Genomic DNA, 17,993 nt, shown 5'->3' on the forward strand with positions numbered 1-17,993 from the left:
CCAGCACTGCTGACCCCAACTACCCCCTGCCCCTGGTGCTGTCCACTCTGCACCCCAGTGCTGAGTGCCCAGCTGTGGCCTTTGGGCCTGCCTCTCGGCTGCCCTTGGTCACCGTCCCATCCGGATCAGGTGGGAAAGCAAGGGAGTGCTGTCACTTGGTGGTTTCCCAGCTGAGCAGGGTGGCCTGGATCCTCTCTCAGTGGCCGGGGCATCTGAGAAAGGATGGGGGCACGTCACCTCCCTTGTGTGAGTGGTGGCTCTGTCGAGGTTTCGCTTTTCTGAACTGTGTGTATTCATGAGGCAAGCAGGGTTTGACATGAAGCCTTCAGAAAATAGTGGCTGCGAGGAGGCAAGGGAATGGCAAAGTGAAGTCCAGAACATCAGTCTGGGGGGCCTGCTCCTCGAAGGGGCTTCCCAGACATTGAAGGCTGCAGGGCTGAGTGTCAGGCCCCAGTGCAGGACCTGGGAGAGGAGGGACAGGAAGGCGGATGTCCCCAGGCTGTCTGCTATTTCACACAGTTGTCCATTCATCCACCCATCTATTCATTCCCATGCATTCACTCTCACCTTCACCATTTCCTTTCCTTCCTTCCTCCCTCCTTCTCTTCCATCATCCATCCCTCCGTCTGTCCATCCCTTCAACCACCCATACAACCACCTACCCATCCACTCATCCCTCCATTTCATCCATCCCTCCCACCATCCATCCATCCATCGTTAGTCTATCCATCCATTCATCCACCCACCTATCCATCTATCTATCCATCCATCCATCTGTCTATCCATCCATCCATCTCTTCAATCATCCATCTACCCATCCATGCATCCATCCATCCCTCTCTCCCTTCATCCACTCTCCCTTCATCCATCCATCCCTCCCTCCATCCATCCATCCACACATCCACTCATCCATCCATCCACCCACCCACCTACACATCCACTCATTCATCCCTTCCTCCATCCATCCTTCCCTCCCTCTGTCCATCCATTCATCTATCCCTTCACCCATCCATCCACCCACCCATCTACCCATCCACTCATCCATCTCTCCATTCATCCATCCACCTATCCATTCACTCACTCACCTATCTATCCATCCTTTCATCCATCCTTTCATCTACCCATCCACACATCCATCCCTCCATCCATCCATCCACCTATCCATCCATCCATCCAAATGTCCATCCACTCTCATCCATCCCTTCATCCATCCATCCATCTACCCATCCATGCATCCATCCCTTCATTCATCAATCCCTCCATTCTCCACCTATCCATCCATCCAACCACCGACCCATCCATCCAACCACCTACCCATCCCTTCATTTATCGCTCCTTCCTTCCATCCATCCATCCACCCACACGCCTACTCATTCACTCACTCATCCCTCCCTCCATCCCTCCCTCTCTCCGTCTGTCCATTCATCCAGCCATCCCTTCATCCATCCATCCACTCATCTACCCATCCACTTATACATCCCTCCATTCATCCATCCACCTATCCATTCACTAACCCATCCATCCATCCATCCATCCAGCCAGCCAGCCAGCCATCCTCCCACCCACCCATACATTCACCCTCCTATTCACCCATTCATCCATCTATTAGTCCATCCGTCCACCCACCCGCTTACCCATTCACTCATCCATACATCCCTCTATCCATTCATCCATCCTGTATTCATCCACTCACCCACCCCTCTACTTGCCCACCCAACCATTCATCCACTCACCCACCTACCCATCCATTCACCTGCTTATCCATCCACTCACCCAACCATCAATCCATCCATCCACCCACCCACTCGCTTACTCATTCACTCATCCATACATCCCTCTATCCATTCATCCATCCCCTATTCATCCACTCACCCATCCCTCCACTCGCCCACCCACCCATTCATCCACTCACCCACCTACCCATCCATTCACCCACCTATCCGTCCACTCATCCATCCATTCATCTATTCATCTATCCATTCATCCACCCACCTACCCATCCATCCACCCACCCACCCATCCACCCATTTGTCTGTTTACCAAACCTTCACTGAGCACCTCCTGGGTGGTGCTGGGGGAGGCCTCAAGGTGGATCTTGCCCTCAGTGGGTGCACAGTCAGGGCACAGAAGTTTCTATTGGGCTAGTCATGGTGGGGGTAGGGATATCACAGACATTCTGGAAAAGGAAGCCCAGACCCCACCCATTGTGTGCGCTCTGACTTAGGCCACCAGAGAGCTTATGTCTTGGAGTCTTATACTGCAAAGGCCATGAGACAGGTCAGACTGCCTGAACCCAGAGGCCACAGTATGCTGTGCGGTGTGGGAATGGGCTGGCCACTGGCCCAACCTTTCCATCCTGGACAGCCCTGCCCCCTTCGTGAGTACAAGACAGCCAGCACACGAGAATACACAGGGAGCTTTATTATACAAAATGGCGGGGTGGGGGGCGGCAAGCAGAGTGCAGGGGGGACGCAGCATCAAGCATCCTGCATTGCCGTTATCAGCCCTTGACCTGCAGTTTCCCCTTGGATCTGGGGGGTGACCTGCCCTCTCTGCACAGGCTGTGCTTCAACCTCCTAACTTCCTAGAAGGCACTTGGCCTCTCCAGGGGTAAGTCCCTTTGGCCAATGATCAGGAGTTTCTTTCCTCCCCCAAGTAATGAGAAGCAGAGCTGGGTGGGGTGGGGGGGGGAGGTGGTGGTGGTGGTCAGAGAGTGGAAGGGCAGAGAGGCTAAAGGGTCCAGGAGCAAAAGGAGGTGGCAGCGGGTGGCGTCAAAGAGGCGAGGGTAGGTCATGCTGGCAACGGGAAGCAACTTCTTAGCCAGGGCCAGGGGGTGGGTGTCTGGCTGGAATCTCCCCTGGGTACATGGAGGGTGCCACCCAGCTGGACCTGCAGACCCAGGAAGCTGGAACATAGGCATGGGGTGCAGGGGGCATTAGTCTAGGGTCCAGGGAGGGGCCACAGACCTGCCTCCTGCAAGCCCACAGATCCTGCTCCCCGAGCCTCTCTCTGCTGGCCTCCCTGCCCTGCCCACACCCCCACTCCACCACAGGAGAAGATGTCCTGCCTCAGAGGCCTGCTTCCCAGTGTGAGCACTTGTGCCCTGGGTCAGGACCTCTGGCTGGAGACCTGACTCCAGGTGGAGGGAAGGCGGCCTGCCTGCCAAGCAGCCTGCCCATCCCGGGAGCTAGAACTGGGGTTCTCGTGGTTCCTGCAGTCCCGTCATCTAGAGGAGGCAGGTAGCTGAGAGCAAGTCTTAGGCAGGCTCCTTCCGCCCCCACCCCTCCAGCAGCTCTGTTCTTGCCTTGGCAGAGCCAGCCCCCACCAGCGGCAGCCCCCAGGACTCCCTCCTTCCCCAAACCAGACAGCCTCTGGCTCGGACAGATGCCATTTGTCAATGTCCTCGCAAACACGTGGTGCCCAGAAACCAGGGTGGGCGGCTTGGCCGGACCACCCCAGACAGGAGGTCTGCGGGAATATCCCATTTAGCATAGCTCAGCGAAAACTGCTCCCACCTTCCGGCCGATCTACCTCTGATGATGCAGCCTCAGCTTTCCCAAGCCTCTTGGCCGCCACCCCTCACCACTGGCTCGCAGCGGACGCGCCTGTGGTCGGGCCGGCGACAACGGGGCGCCCCTCGTGTGTCTGTGGGCAGCTGCTCTTCCAGCCCTGGGCCAGGCTAGCAGCTGGCCAGGGGCATGCCTGTCACTTGGGGCTAACCCGCGTCTCCCACCCCAGCCCACCCGGCGTTGTGGCCTGACCCAGGCTGTGCACTTGGGGCCTGCTTTGTTCTGGGACGGCATGGAGGACAGAGCCCTGGAGGCAGGTTCTCGCTCTGTCCTGGGAAGGATGCGGCCTCTGTGCCCTCATTTCTACACCAGGGTGATGGTGGGGCCACCCCAAAGTCCCCAAGGGGCAGTTGAGCTCAGGATGCCCCCGGCAGGTTCCGGGTGCCCAGGAAGCAGGATACTCAGGCCTCCACACCCCTGGCCCCAGGTCCTCCCTGGATCACGGGAGACACAGGCCTCCCACCTCAAGAGGGAGGAGAGCTGGCCTGACCGCTGTCCCTCCCACCCTAGGACACAGTCATGCTCATCTCAGCTGCATCGATGGCACCTGAGGTGTGTGGCCCAAGCCTCCAGGGAACCCCTGGACCCCCACCACCCCTGCTGCCCAAGCCAGGGAAGGACAACTTGCGTTTGCAGAAGCTCTTGAGGAAGGCAGCCCGGAAGAAGATGATGGGAGGCACGCACCTCACTCCACCCAGGGCCTTCCGCACCTCCCTGTCCCCCGTGAGTGAGGCCAGCCATGACCAGGAGGTCACAGCCCCGCACGCTGCTGAGGGCCTGCACTCCGCCGAAGCCCCACGCCTTCCTGAAGCCCCACGCCCCGCCGAGGCTCCCCGCACGGTGGCTGCCCTACCCCGCTCCCCGCACACCCCCATCACGCACCATGTGGCGTCACCCCTGCAGAAGTCCACATTCTCCATTGGCCTCACCCAGCGCAGGATTCTAGCTGCTCAATTCAAGGCCACGGGGCCCCAGGTTGTAGCCCCGGCCCCAGAACCTGCCCCGCCCCCCAGGGGCTTCGTCCCTGTCTCAGCCCCTGTGGCTGGGGGCACCCACATCACCCAGGTGCACATCCAGCTAGCACCGTCCCCACACAGTGGGACCCCTGAGCCCCCCAGGACAGCCCCAGAAGGGGGATCCAACAGCCAGGATGGAGATGCCACCCCAAGTCTCCCCAGGGCCCAGCCCCTGGTCCCAGTGGCTCACATCCGCCCGCTGCCCACCGCAGCCCAGGCTGCCAGTCCCTGGCCTGAGGAGCCCCCTGTACCACGGCCGCCACCCGGCTTCCAGGCCTTGGTGCCCAGAGAGGCTAGTGCCAGGGTTGTGGTGCCCATAGCCCCGACCTGCCGCTCGCTGGAGTCCTCACCGCACAGCCTGGCCCCCGTGGGCCCTAGCAGAGAGCACCTGGAGGAGCCCCCGATGGCTGGCCCTGCCACTGAGGCTGAGCAAGTGTCCAGCCCTGCCTGGGCCTCATCCCCTACCCCACCATCAGGCCCTCACCCATGCCCTGTCCCCAAAGTTGCGCCCAAGCCCCGGCTCAGTGGCTGGACGTGGCTCAAGAAGCAGCTGCTGGAGGAGGCCCCGGAGCCTCCAGGACCGCGGCAGAGCCTGGAGCCAGAGGTGCCCGCCCCCACAGAGCAGGAGGTGCCTGCCCCTGCCGTACCCCGGGCCCCCACCTCCCGGGCCTCCAGGATGTGGGATGCCGTGCTGTACCGCATGTCAGTGGCGGAGGCCCGAGGGCGCCTGGCGGGGCCCAGCAGTGGGGAGCACACCCCAGCCGGCCTCACCCGCCTGCCTTTCCTGTACCGGCCTCGCTTCAACGCCCGGAAGCTGCAGGAGGCCACCTGGCCCCCTCCCACAGTCCACTCCATCCTGGAGCTGAACCCCCAGCCCAAGAACTTCAACCGCACAGCGACTGGTTGGAGGCTCCAGTGAAGTGGCCGGAATGGCCCCCAGGGCCCAGGACCATGGAATGGACAGAAGAGGGGCTGAAGCTCTAGCTGGGGGCCCACAGTTGCTGCATGAAGATGCACCAGGGTCCAAGGGGCATGGGGTGCAGGGCAGCCTGGGAAGGGCACATGGGGTGCTGAGGGAAGTCTGCGTGGTCAGGAGGGTGGTCAGGTGGACAGGGCAGAGAGGATGAGCTGGAGCCCCCGGGCTGCAGTGGTGTGAGGGGAACAGAGAAGGGATCTGTGTCGGGATGTAGGATGGGGGCCTTGGGATGAAAACTTTAGGTAAGATGGCAGAGGACTGCACCTATTGACCTAGCCCAGGCTCCTCAGGGGCCTGGGCCTTGCATTGTTCCTCCCTTTTGCTGTCACCTTTTGCTGTCAAAGGTTTGGGGGCAGATCTCTGCTTGCTGAGGCATGGGTGCGGTCAGGTTGGCTTGGCCATCGGCGTCAGGAGCAGTCAGCAGTTTTGCTGCCTGTGCTTCCTGATAGCAGAGCCAGACCCTGGGACTAGGGTGCAGCGGGGAGCCCTCAGCCAGCGTGGGACTTGGCACCAATACAAGTGCTCGGGGCAGGCAGGGAGGGGCTCATCAAGGGTGGAGGAGGGCCCAGAGTGACCTCTCTCTCGGCCCACCTCTGCTTCCCCTACCTGGGCTGACAGCCTGAGAGGGCAGAACTCGAGGGATTCGCTGGTGGGACAGCGAGGGTCTCAGCACTGGCCATGCCCAGGCTTTGACAGCTGGATGAGGAGGGAGCCCTGAGTCCCAACCCTGTGGGAACAGCTTGGCCAAGCGGGGCCGAGAAGGGGCTGTGGCTCTGGTGGGGAGAGTGGAGGGGCCCAGTCAGCAGTCAGCCAGGCTCTGGTGGGGAGAGTGGAGGGGCCCAGTCAGCAGTCAGCCAGGCTCTGGTGGGGAGAGTGGAGGGGCCCAGTCAGCAGTCAGCCAGGCTCTGGTGGGGGTCGTCAACCACAGGAGAGGGACACAGAGCTACCAGAAAAAGCCTCTGCCACAGCTGCTTGAGAGTCAGGGTTTGGCAGGGAAAGATGGCAGGAGGACGGCTGCCCCACCCTGGGGTGTGATGGGTGCTGGAAATGGAGCCTGGGGCCCAGGTCACTAATAAATGTGTGTCTAACCATGGCAGGAGTGGCACTGCTCTGTCTGCAGCATAGGATGGGGAGGGCATCAGGACCTCTGAATCGCTCTCGGCTGGGACAGGGAGTAGGACCTAAGTTCCTGTCCCTCTACGGACCCCCAGCATATAGGTGGTCAGGCAACCTGGGCTCCATGCCACCTGCTTCCTTCAGTGCTAGCCCTGTGGTGGCTAGGCTGCCCCTCACTTCCCTCACGAGCCCTGCTGGGGCTTTTGGGGAGTCCCAGATGGGAGCCTTGAGCTTCCCTAGTAGAGCAGTGGCTGAGCCGGGCTGACTCTAGTGAAATGAGCAGAGAGTTTGAATCTGGTGTCAGGTGAGGGAGGCAGCCTCTGCGCAGGACTGGGAGACTGAGCTGATATGGGTTCTGGCCAACTCGGAGTCCACCCTTGTAACCTGCAACAGGGCTCCAGGTGCCCTCCAGGCTGCCAAGTTCCCAGCACAGTGCACGCGTGTGCACCTCATCCCGCTCTGTGGGTTGCCGGGGACTCACCGAGATGGGAGGCCTAGGGAGCCGGGCCCCCTTCCACAAGCACCTTCTCATATTTCCCATGCCCGGTGGCCACAAACTTATACCTCTTCCCAGATGGGGTGCTCTGTTGGGAATGGAGACCAAGAGTGAAGGTGAGAGCAGCAGAAAGGAGATGATGCTGCCTCCGCCTCTGGGAAGCCCTCCCAGATGCACAGAGGACAGTCCCTCTTTGCCCTACCCTGCTGCACCCACCCTGCCTGCAGCAACCACATTTAGGCTGTACCTTAATTGTTGATGAGGTCTTGGAGCCTCCCTTCTGCTCCCAGAGGCTTTTCTTGCTCATGTCTCCAGCCACAATATCCTGGGGGCAGCAGAAGGGTATGTCACAAGGGCAGACCCCTGGATCTCGGGGAGTAGAAGCCCTGGGCCCTTCTCTCCTGCCTTGCCTTACCTTACCTGGCCAGGGGGCCTGGGATCTGCCTACCTAAACTTTTTCTGTGCGATCCCAGTGGAAGAGGCAGGGAAAGGAATAAAGGTGCCATCCACTTCCACTCAGACAACACAGCCTTCTACACCAGCAAGGGTGAACCCAACCCTACTGCAATACCTCAGGGTTCTGTCTGCCCACATTGATCCCGGACAGTCCCACGCTTGTCTTAACAAGGAAACCTGACCTGCTACTAAACTCCCAGGTGCTGGCTCTGCAGCCCAGCCTTGCCCCTGGAGGGGACCTCACCTTGCAGGACGGAGTCTTGGCCGCAGACTGAGCCTGTACCTCACCCGTCTCCCACCGACTCTTGGTACTGGCCACGGCCATGCTGGGCAGCTCTATGGAGGCCTGGCGGGCTAGCTTGGGGGTCCGGCCAGCGGTCTGAAGAGGAGGAAAAGCATCAGGATTACCTTAGTGGACAGCTGCCGTGGTCACATCAGAGGGTCACACTGGGCAACCCTCTGCTTTGTGTTTGTGTTTTCCCTGGGAGCCCTTTCCCAATTCAGCCCTAGAGTGGGGATCACTGGAAAGATGTGCCTTCCTCAATTCGATGCAATTGTGAGATACCTCCCTGTCCTCAAGAGCATCAGGGAGATGATGGTGCACAGGACAGATGTGGGTCTGCCTCCATGCTGCTCATGGGGTAGGGCTAGGGGACCACGGGATGGATGGAGGGACATTGAATGGATGGAGGGACAGTGGTTAAATTGCAGAGTATTGGTTGGATGGAGTAGCATTGATTAGATGGAGGAGTATTGGTTGTATAGAAAGGTGTTGATAGATGAAGGAATATTGATTGGATGGAGGGGTACTGATTATATGAGGGAGTATTTGTTAGATGGAGGGGCATTGATTGAATGGAGTAGTATTGGTTGGATAGAGCCATATTGGTTCAATGAAGGGGCATTGATTGCATGCAACGACATTGATCAGATAAAGGAGTATTGGTTGGATGGAGGGGCACTGGTAGGATGGAAAGGTATTGACTGGATGGAGGAGCAGTGAATGAATGAAGTATTGATTGGATGGGGAAGTATTGCTTGGATGGAAGAATATTGATAGGATACAGGAGCATTGATAGGATGGAGGAGTACTTGTTGGATGGAGAGGCATTAATTGGATGGAGGAATATTGGTTTGATAGAAAGATGTTGGTTGGATAGAGGAACATTGATTGCATGGAGGAGTACTGGTTGGATGGAGGAGTATTGGTTTGTTGAAGGGGGATTAATTGAAATCAGAAGTATTGGTTGAATAGAAGGGCATTGATTGGGTGAAGGAGTAATGTATGGATGGAGGGGCATTAATTGCACAGAAGAGCACTGATTGGACGGAGGAATACTGGTAAGATAGAGGAGTGCTTGTTGGATAAGTGAGTACTGTGTGGATGGAGGGGTACTGGGTAGATGGAGGGGCGCTGATTTACTAGAGGAGTATTGGTTGGATGGAAGGATACTGGTTAGACGGGGATGTCCTGATTAGATAAAGAAGTATTGGTTGAATAGAAGGGCATTGATTGGAAGCAGAGGCATTGATTGGGTGAAACTATTTTGGTTGGATGGAGGGAAACTGATAGGATAGAAGGCCATTGATTGGATGCAAGGCATTATTGGATGGAGGGGCATTGATTGGATGAAGTTGTTTTGGTTGGCTGGAGGGGAGTTGATTGAATGGAGGAGCACTGAATGAATAGGGGTATTGATTGGATGAAGGCGTATTGGTTGGATTGAAGGGAGTTGGTGGATGAAGGAATATTGGTTGGATGCAGGGACATTGACTGGATGGAGGAGTATTGGATGATTGGATGGAGAGGTACTGATTGAATGGAGGGGCTGGCATGTGGGATTGGCATTGGTTACATGGTGAGCCATTAATTGGATAGATGAGTATTGGTTGGATGGAGGGTATTGGTCAGATGGAGAAGCATTGATGGATGGAGGAGAATTGATTGGATGGGAGGGACATTGATTGGATGGAGGGGCATTGGCTGGATGCAGAGGCACTGATTGGATGGAGTAGTATTGGATGGATGGAGGAATCTTGATTGGATGGAGGGGCATTGATTGGATTAAGGAGTACTGGTTGGATAAAGGGGCATTGATTGACTGGAGGAATATTGGCTGGATAGAGGAGCATTGATAGGATGAAAGAGCATTGATTGGATGGTGGAGTATTGTTCCGATGGGGGCATTGATTGAATGGAGGAACACTGAATAATTGGAGGAGTGTTGGTTGCAGGAGTATTGGTTGTATAAAGGAACATTAATTGGATGCAGGAGCATTGATAGGATGGGAGATTATTGGTTGGATGGAGTAGCATTGATTGAAAGGAGGGGCATTGATTACATGGAGGGACATTGATTAGAGAGAGGGGCATTGATTGGGTAGAGGGGCACTGATTGGATAGAGAAGCATTGGTTGGATAGGGTGTTCATTGAATAAGGCGGCATTGATTGGAAGGAAGGGCATTGATTGGATTAAGGAATGGTGCCAGGATGCAGGAGGGACCTGACAGCAGGGGGGAGCCAGGTCATACCTCAATGGCCTGGGTGTATTGTTCCAGCCACTGGTCAATCTTGGAGATGGGCAAGTCTGGCTGCGATTTCTTCACACTGTTACTGGAGGGTAGAAGATGTGTCAGGCCCCATGTCTCCCACAAGGCTTCTCCCAACCTGCCCAAGCCTCTCCCAGAGCCCCCCTCGGTCTCCAGATCTCTACCCTGTGACTCCCTTAAACCCCCTCTTGGGGAAACCTAAGATCTGAGCCCAGAAAGCAGACGGACAGACAGACAGACCTCTTCTCTATGGAGCGGTTTAGGGACTCGGTCCTGTCGATGAGCTGCAGAGGGTGGAGAGAGACACAGGCCTGCAGCAGCCGAGGTAAAGCCCACCTTCCATCTCCCCAGCTACTCCATCCACTAATCCAACCCCCAACCCTTTTATCACGGGGGTTTGCTGAGCACCGGGCAATGGGGGGATAGCAGACAAAAGCCAGGCCTGGGCCTCGTCTTCCTGTGGCTGGCATGTGGGATTGACCTTTTGGGTATGAGTCCGGGAGAGGTGAGAAGATGGCAGGCTTTGCAGCTTGACCTACTTTGGTGGTAGGGCTCAGGGGAGGCGAGCTCTGTTCGATGGTCCCCTCCAAGACCAAGGGGCTGGGTGTCCTAGGCTGCTGACATTTCTGGTGCTAGAAAAAAAAAAAACAAAAACAGACATCCCAGGTGACCCCCTGCTTGTACTCCTCCTGCCCTGCCCAGCACTTGTGGGAAAAAATGCTGCCCCTCCCTGAGCCCCAGGTTCTCTGTGGCCCTGACGTGCGCCAGTTCTGGAGCTGGTCGGGAGGGACTGAGGAGTCTGGGGAAATGACTCCGGATCTTGCAAGAGGATCACTGAGCCTCGCCCTCTCTGAGAATGTGGGCCCAGAAGGGGCTGCAAGGTCTAGGGGTGTGGGGGGCTGACCCACTCTGGGCTAGACCCACAGGGCCCACAGAGTAATGCAGACAGCAAAGGCAGACTCTTCCCTGGGGTGGGGGTACACCCAGACCCTCTGAGGTGGAGCCATCACCTCCTCCTGTTCCTCCTCAGCCCCTGCAGCCCCCAGGTTGTCCTGGACAGTGTCCTCTGGGTCTGGCCCCTCCTTGCTCAGACTCAACTCCTCCAGGTGGACTTCGTCACTGTTCTCCTTTTCGCAGGCATGCAGGCTGGGCCTGTGGGTGGAAAGGGAGGCAAAGCCGTTCTAGGGCCATTGGATTGCTTGGTTGACCCCTTCCTTTTTCCAAGCCTCAGTTTCCCCATCTGCAAAGTGAAGGTAGTCAGGCTACTTGAGTGCCAAGGGATCTGAGACCCAAGCCCATTGGGAGAGAAGGTCCAGTGGCCTCAGAGCCAGTGCAGTCTTCTTGGGCCCCTGTGTCAGGGCCTGAGGCCCTTGGGGAACTGCCCAGTCCCAGCGAGGCAGGGCTGTACAGACTGAGGGTCCCTCAGGCACTGAGGCTGGGTTCAACCCCCAGCTTTCTGGCTGGGCCTCAGCTTGGCAGCTGCTCGCCCACCCAGTTGGTCTGGCGGGGTCCCCGCGGGGCCGGGCTGCCGGGGCCACCACTCCTGCTCTGCTCCCTGTGGGGGCCCTTGGGTGTTTGGGGGACTGGAGGCTGGGTCATTTGGAGGGCTAGGCAGGGGTAGGGGCCAGGTCACTGAGGAGCAGGGCCAAGGGGCTGCCGGCTGCGGGGGAAGGGAGGCCAGCCAGCTGGCATCTTCCAGCGGCTCTGCATTTGAGCAGGACTGAACCTGGAGAAGAAGATGGGAAATTCTCGAATTTTCCATGATTTCAGGCCCCTGGGTGTGCGTGCCAGCCAAGACCCAGACCCACCCGCCCAAAGTGGGCAGGGGTCTGAGCCAGCAGCAGCCACACAGAGGGGCCATTCAGGAGCAGGTCTGTGCAGCCAGGCAGGTGCAGAGGGTGGGGTGGCAGCCGCAGAGCTGGGCTCCACGGAAGAGTCAAAGCGCCCCCTGCTGGTGGGAGCAGCCTTGCCCGCCTAGGCCTGAGGCTAGGGAGAAGGGAGCTGCCCCATCTCAGAAAAGTAAGGCCGCTGACTCCCAAGCGCGTAGGGGGAAACTGAGGCCTGGGGAGGGGGGCAGTGGGCACTGCGCCAGGCCAGGACCAGTGGCTCTTGGGGAGTGGGAGCCTGGTTGTAGGAGGACAAGGGAGCGTCGCTCAGCAACACTGGTCCCTAGAGCTCCAGGCTGGTTTAGGGCCTCAGAGGGGCCAGGAAGAACCCTGACCAGGGAGAACTGTCAGCCCAGCCATGAGCTCTGGTTCCACTCAAGGCAAGGGGGTCCTGAGCAGGGATGGGGTCCCAGATGGCCCGGGGTGGGGTCAGCCCCATCATGGCCACAGATGACAGAGCAGCAAGGACTCTGAGCAGGGGTAGTGAGGTGGGGCTCGGGAGCAGCCCCTGTTGGGCCTGTTGGGGTTGAGACAGGCACACACATCCCCACATCTGGAAAGTGCGTCCTCCCAGCCGACTCTCCGGCGTGCACATCTGGAAATACCTGCTCCCCTCCGTGGGAATGGAGATCAGCCAGCCCCAAGGGAGGAAGGGGCGGCGGCGGGCTCTCAGCCTCCATTACGGAAGCGGCCGCAGCTGTGTGCTGATGTGGCAGCACCCGGCCCGGCCTCGCAGCTGCCTGGATGGGGCCCAGGGGCCCTGGGGAGCCCCAGAATGAGGTTTCCTCGCGGCCCCTCGCCGGCCACCATGCTGTCTCGCCCTCTTCCTCCCTTCCCTCCTTTCTCCCCCTTTCCTGGCCATGGGGGCATTTCAGGGGCTGCTTGGAAAGGGGAGGATGGGGTGGCTGCTCAGGCGCAGGTTGAGGGCCTGAAGGGAGCTCCGCTGTGCCCCACTCTGCCCAGCGCCTGCCCTTGAGGCTCGAAGGTCCAGAGGGAGCCCCACTCTGCCCAGCGCCTGCCCTCGAGGCCCTCACTCACCTGTCCTCTTGCTCCCCCTCAGGACTCCTGCACCGGGGGGGCTCTCCGCTGTCCGAGGCACCCTGCGCCTCCTCGTGCTGCTGCCGCTGCTCTGGCCTCTGGGACCAGTCGCCAAAGCCCTCGTCCTCATCCAGTTCAGGGGCCTCCGAGGGCTTCAGGCTGAGGCTGAGGGTAGCAGCGGGGAGCTTAGGACTGGGCGGCTGCTGCCTCCTCTGCCCAGGACCCACACTCACCTCACGGCGCCCGCTCAGGCCCTGGGCTCTAAGTGTGGGAGACCCTGTCTGCCACAGAGCTGGCCCTGGGCTGTGTCTCCTGTGGTCAGAATCCCTGAGGGCAGGGCTGTGCCTCCCCCGTCAGTTCTGGGGCAGCCTGAGAACTGTGCTTCCTCTGTCAGTCCAGGACTCCTTGAGGCTCAGCAGGGCTATGCCTCCTCCATCAGTCTGGGGCTACCCGAGGGCAGGGCTATGCCTCCCCCATCAGTCTGGGGCTCCCTGAGGGTAAGGCTGTGCCTCTTCCATCAGTGTAGGGCTCCCTGAGGGCAGGGCTGTGCCTCCCCTGTCAGCCTGTGGCTCCCTAAGAGCAGGGCTGTGCCTCCCCCGTCACCCTGGGACTCGCTAGGGCAGGGCTGTGCCTCCCCCGTCACTCTGGGACTCGCTATGGCAGGGCTAGGCCTCCCCCATCAGCCTGTGGCTCCCTAAGAGCAGGGCTGTGCTTCCCCCATCAGTCTGGGGCTCCCTAGGGCAGGGCTGTGCCTCCCCCATCATCCCGGGGCTCCCCAAGTGCTGCCCTGGTCCCCACATGAGGACCTTACATGAGGTCCTCCTAAGCCCTGAATTCTCAGGCCTCCCATGTGGCACGGGGAGCCCCTGGATAGCTGGGGCCCTTGGTGGGGGTGGCCAAGGGCCTGACTATGGTGACCGCTGAACCCCACTCTGCCCAAGGCTGCTGACTTGGAGAAAATGGAACAAAAGAGGCCAGGAGGAAGGGAAGCATTATTGGAAAAACAGCCCAGCCCAGCCGCGGAGGCCTCCTGGGCCCAAGGAGGAAGCCAGCCAGCCTGGCCGCCAAGTTGGACGTGGCTCTGTGAGTCACTGGCGGGGGAGTTCGGTGGGGAGCTCGGGCCAGGCTTCGTGGCTGGGGTCAGAGGCGGTCCGAGCAAGGGCCAGGGCACGGGCACAGAGCCTGGGTCAGCGCCCACGAGGCAGCCAGGTATTGGCAGACCCTCATCCAGGGCTGTGGCCACCCTCGCCCCCAGGAGCACTCACCCACTCCCGCGCCTGCTCCTGGGGGCCTTTCCTCGCTCTCATCCCGCACTGGAACCCCCAAGCCCAGGCCCTTGACCTCCCCCTCTGCCCACGCCCCAGGGTACACGGATAGGGGCTAGAGCCCAGGCATGTGGTAGGGGGCTGCTCACAGCATCTCCTGCTCCGGCCTCTTGGGGACATGGTCGCCTCCGTCCTCGTCCTGGGCCGGAAGCTGCCTGTCTCTCTCATGCTGGCATTGCTCGCGGACGGCCTCCTCCTTGTCCTCCACGCTCCACTGAGCAGTGGGCCTGGTGGGGGACAGAGAGGGAGAGTCACGCCACGGCCGACACAGGTGCTGTTTTGCACCCATTCCTCCCATCTACACAGGCCTTGCTGGGGCCACACGGTGCAGGCAGCCCTGTCCACGAGGGCAGTCCCAGGCCCGCCCTCAGGCCTCACCTCGTCCATCTTTAAAGAGAGGCTGCCCACGTGCTCTTGAGGTGCCCTCTGGCCCAGGCGAGGGTCCTGGGGCCCTGTGAGGATCTGGGCACACCTGTGCCCTGTGGGGATGAAGGTGGGACTCCAAGGCCCATTCAAGCCTGAAGAAACTCAAGAACAGGACAAAAGACCCTCTAACCCCCTCTCCCAGCCTGCCTCCCTCCCTAAGTAGAACCAGGACCTAGACCCTGGAGGGCCCAGGAAGATACTGGAGTCCAGGGAGACTGGCCGCAGCGCACCGCCAGGCAGCACCTCCACCCCACCTGCGAATGCTCCCTCCTGCACCCCAAAGGCAGGGCGTGTTGGGGAAAGGGGACCCCGCATGAGGTCCAAGGCTGAGAAAAGGAGGGCCTGAGCATGTCCAGGCAGGACACCTCCTGTCCCACCACCAGCCCCACTCACAGAAGCCCCGCAGACCCATGGGCTCCTGCCTGGGCCTAACCCCATAGCTGGGGGCACCTTACAGGATTGGCTCACCCAACCCCACCCCATCCTTATTTCAGAGCCCTCTACAGAGTCTCTCTGAACTGTTTCTTTTGTTTGTTTGTTTGAGACGGAGTTTCGCTCTTGTCCAGGCTGGAGTGCAATGGTGTGATCTCGGCTCACGGCAACCTCCGCCTCCTGGGTTCAAGCGATTCTCCTGCCTCAGCCTCCTGAGTAGCTGGGATTACAGGCATGTGCCATCATGCCCGGCTAATTGTGTATTTTTTAGTAGAGACAGGGTTTCTCCATGTTGGTCAGGCTGGTCCCGAACTCCCAACCTCAGGTGATCCACCCGCCTCGGCCTCCCAAAGTGCTAGGATTACAGGGATGAGCCACCGCACCCAGCCGATTGAGCCATTTCAAAAATGGGGAAACTGAGGTAAGGGAGTGCTTCTGCTCTCAGAGCCTGAAACCATGGCTTTTTGGGGTCCCACACGCCTCCCTCGGGGACAGAGGTAGACACAGGCTGGCCTGGACCTGGGCATCAGAGCCCCAGCCCAGCAGCTCTCATATGGTCCGGGTCCTGCAGACACCACTGCCTCAGCTGTCACGGCCCTGCCTCCCATCACCCTCCTAGAGCCTGAGAGGGGGGTCCAGGGTCTCTATGCTCCTACAGGGCTTATTATCCCAGACCCAGGGAGGGAGCCCGGGCCAGAGCAGGGAGCAGGGCTGGGGTCTCCCCGCCGGGGTCTCAGTTCTTCCTGGCCAGTGGCCGCTGCCTGACCCTGCAGCCTGATCCCCACTGGGCCCCAGTCCCCTGGCCAGACAGCCCTGCCAGCACGTGATCTAATCTCTCCTAGGTCTCCCCTAAGCCTCTCAGACAAAAGCCAGGCCCTTCCACAGGCCCGAGTTCAAGGCCCACTCCCCCCACCGAAGCCACAGGGGACTCCAGCCACGCAAACCCAGCCGCCTGTGCACCCCGCCCCCCACACCCCCGAATCCGCCTGCCTGTCCTGCTCCTCAGAAGTGCCTTCAACTCCAGGCCCCCGAGGAAGCCACTTAATTCCCCACACCTGGCTCCCATCATCTGGGCAGATGAGGCCCAGCTTCCCGCTTCTGCCGGCCTCCGCGTGGCTGGGGGCTGCTGGGCCTCGTTCCACCTGGGGAGGCAGAGCCTGGGGCGCAGGGGCCCTCGTGCTCACTCACGCCCCCACTCACGCCCCAGCCCCTCCAAACGGAGGGCGGTGCAGAGCTGGGGCAGAGTGTTGAGGAGGTGGAGGGGTTCCACGGAGGGGAAGCCTGGCCATGTTGCTCCCGGTGTTCCCATGTCCCAGTCCCTCCATGTGAGCAAGGTCTCAGCTGGGGTGTGTGTCCCTGGGCCTGGGGCATGAGATGGAGCCCAAGCTCCTCCTTGGACCTGGGCTTCCAATGGGTCCAGGGCCCTCACTCCAGCTCCACAGACCCCTCACTCCAGCTCCACAGACCCCCTCCACCAAGCCATAGAGGAGGCGGGGCTTGGAAGCACACACTGGCACAGAGACCCCAGAAGCTCACGTGCACACGTTTCCTCAGGTCCACCCGTATGGGCAAAGAGTCCGGGCCCCAACAGCCCCACAAAGGCCCTCACTCTGCTCACAGCTCATGCCCAACACACGGAGTACGGCCAGGCGCGGGACTCCCTAGGCCTGGGGCACACGCAGGTGCGCACCCAACTCACACACGTTCTCCACGAGCCCATGCTCCAGCCACACAGGCACACATGCCCGCACCCCATGCACATACAAGTATGCACGTGCTCACACACGGGAACCCTTGACATCCACGTGCATGTGCAGACAGGCTTGGGAACAAGGGGACCACGTCCCCCTCCAGGGATCCCTTCAGGGTGCCGCAGCCTCATTTTAGTGAGGCAAACATTGACTGTTTGCCTTGCCATTGCCCCGACAACGGCGGTGCCGGCCCTGGCACGAGGCCCAGGTGTGTACTCTGGGAACATCATCCCTGCAGAGCTGGGCCGCTGGAGGATCACTCTGACTGAGCTCTCCCTGGCTAGGGGCCTGGGGGACAGAGTGGGGGTGCAGAGTAAGCATCTCCTGGTGTCTCCCCCAAAACCCAGTGCTGGGGAGAAGCCCCGCCGGCCCCTGGCCTCTGACCCAGCAGAGCTGAGGACGTGGAGGCCTCTGGGCCCCTTCTCCGTCTCCTCCCTTTCCCCTACCCCAGGATATGAGTCATGCGGGCCCCCTCCCCATGACCTCACCCCCTCACTATTCCACAGCTGGGCTCCGTTCTGGGAACTGAAAGGGGGGCAGCTCTCCTGGGGTGGGGTGGGGGCCTCTGGCCTGGGAAAGGCGCCCCCCGGCCAGCGGCCCAGGCCCCTTGGCATGCACCGCGGAGCTGTCAGGACTCTGGGATGGCCGACCCCGCCCGTGGCCCTGGCTCAGCCCCGTGCAGCTGCGAGGGATTTGGTGTTCCTGCGCAAATGCAATTAGGCGATTTCCTGTGTCTGTTCTGGCTCCGAAGCCCAAGGTTCAGCCCAAGGGGCCAGGCGGTGGAGGGGCTCCTTCCACCTCCCACCCCAGCACACCCCCGCACCCTCACAGTCCCAGGCTCCACTTCGGGTCCTGGCCCCCAGCCAGGGACACCAGTATGCACAGAACCCTGACAGATGTTTCGTTCTGAGTGGAGCTCCCCAAGCTCAGGTCTGTTCCTGCCGGCCTCGTCCAC

General features: G+C 60.1%; 2 protein-coding genes across 4 annotated transcripts in view; one reads left to right on the plus strand and one right to left on the minus strand.

The window, feature by feature from the left end:
- Nucleotides 1–2,406: 2,406 nt before the first annotated feature.
- The window catches only part of LSP1 (lymphocyte specific protein 1), a 40,613-nt gene continuing 25,026 nt past the window's right edge, over nt 2,407–17,993 (minus strand). For 2 of the 3 annotated variants that reach the window (XM_063636072.1, XM_055272183.2), the window contains 10 exons: nt 14,519–14,656; nt 13,105–13,269; nt 11,191–11,332; nt 10,720–10,812; nt 10,421–10,464; nt 10,163–10,244; nt 7,874–8,008; nt 7,421–7,498; nt 7,159–7,261; nt 2,407–2,905 (listed from right to left, as the gene is read on the minus strand). In XM_063636072.1, the coding sequence (XP_063492142.1) occupies nt 7,172–7,261; nt 7,421–7,498; nt 7,874–8,008; nt 10,163–10,244; nt 10,421–10,464; nt 10,720–10,812; nt 11,191–11,332; nt 13,105–13,269; nt 14,519–14,656 (967 nt within the window). In that variant the 3' untranslated portion in view covers nt 2,407–2,905; nt 7,159–7,171. Of the gene's footprint in view, nt 7,262–7,420; nt 7,499–7,873; nt 8,009–10,162; nt 10,245–10,420; nt 10,465–10,719; nt 10,813–11,190; nt 11,333–13,104; nt 13,270–14,518; nt 14,657–17,993 lie in introns of all 3 variants that reach the window. The other variant, XM_063636074.1, reaches the window with a different exon arrangement.
- On the plus strand, nt 4,089–5,619 carry PRR33 (proline rich 33). Its single transcript, XM_055272172.2, has one exon. It carries the CDS (start codon nt 4,089–4,091, stop codon nt 5,502–5,504), a length of 1,416 nt encoding a protein of 471 aa, XP_055128147.1. The 3' UTR covers nt 5,505–5,619.

This window comes from Symphalangus syndactylus, chromosome 1 (assembly GCF_028878055.3).
Source record: "Symphalangus syndactylus isolate Jambi chromosome 1, NHGRI_mSymSyn1-v2.1_pri, whole genome shotgun sequence".
In the NCBI taxonomy this organism is placed as follows: Eukaryota; Metazoa; Chordata; class Mammalia; order Primates; family Hylobatidae; genus Symphalangus; species Symphalangus syndactylus.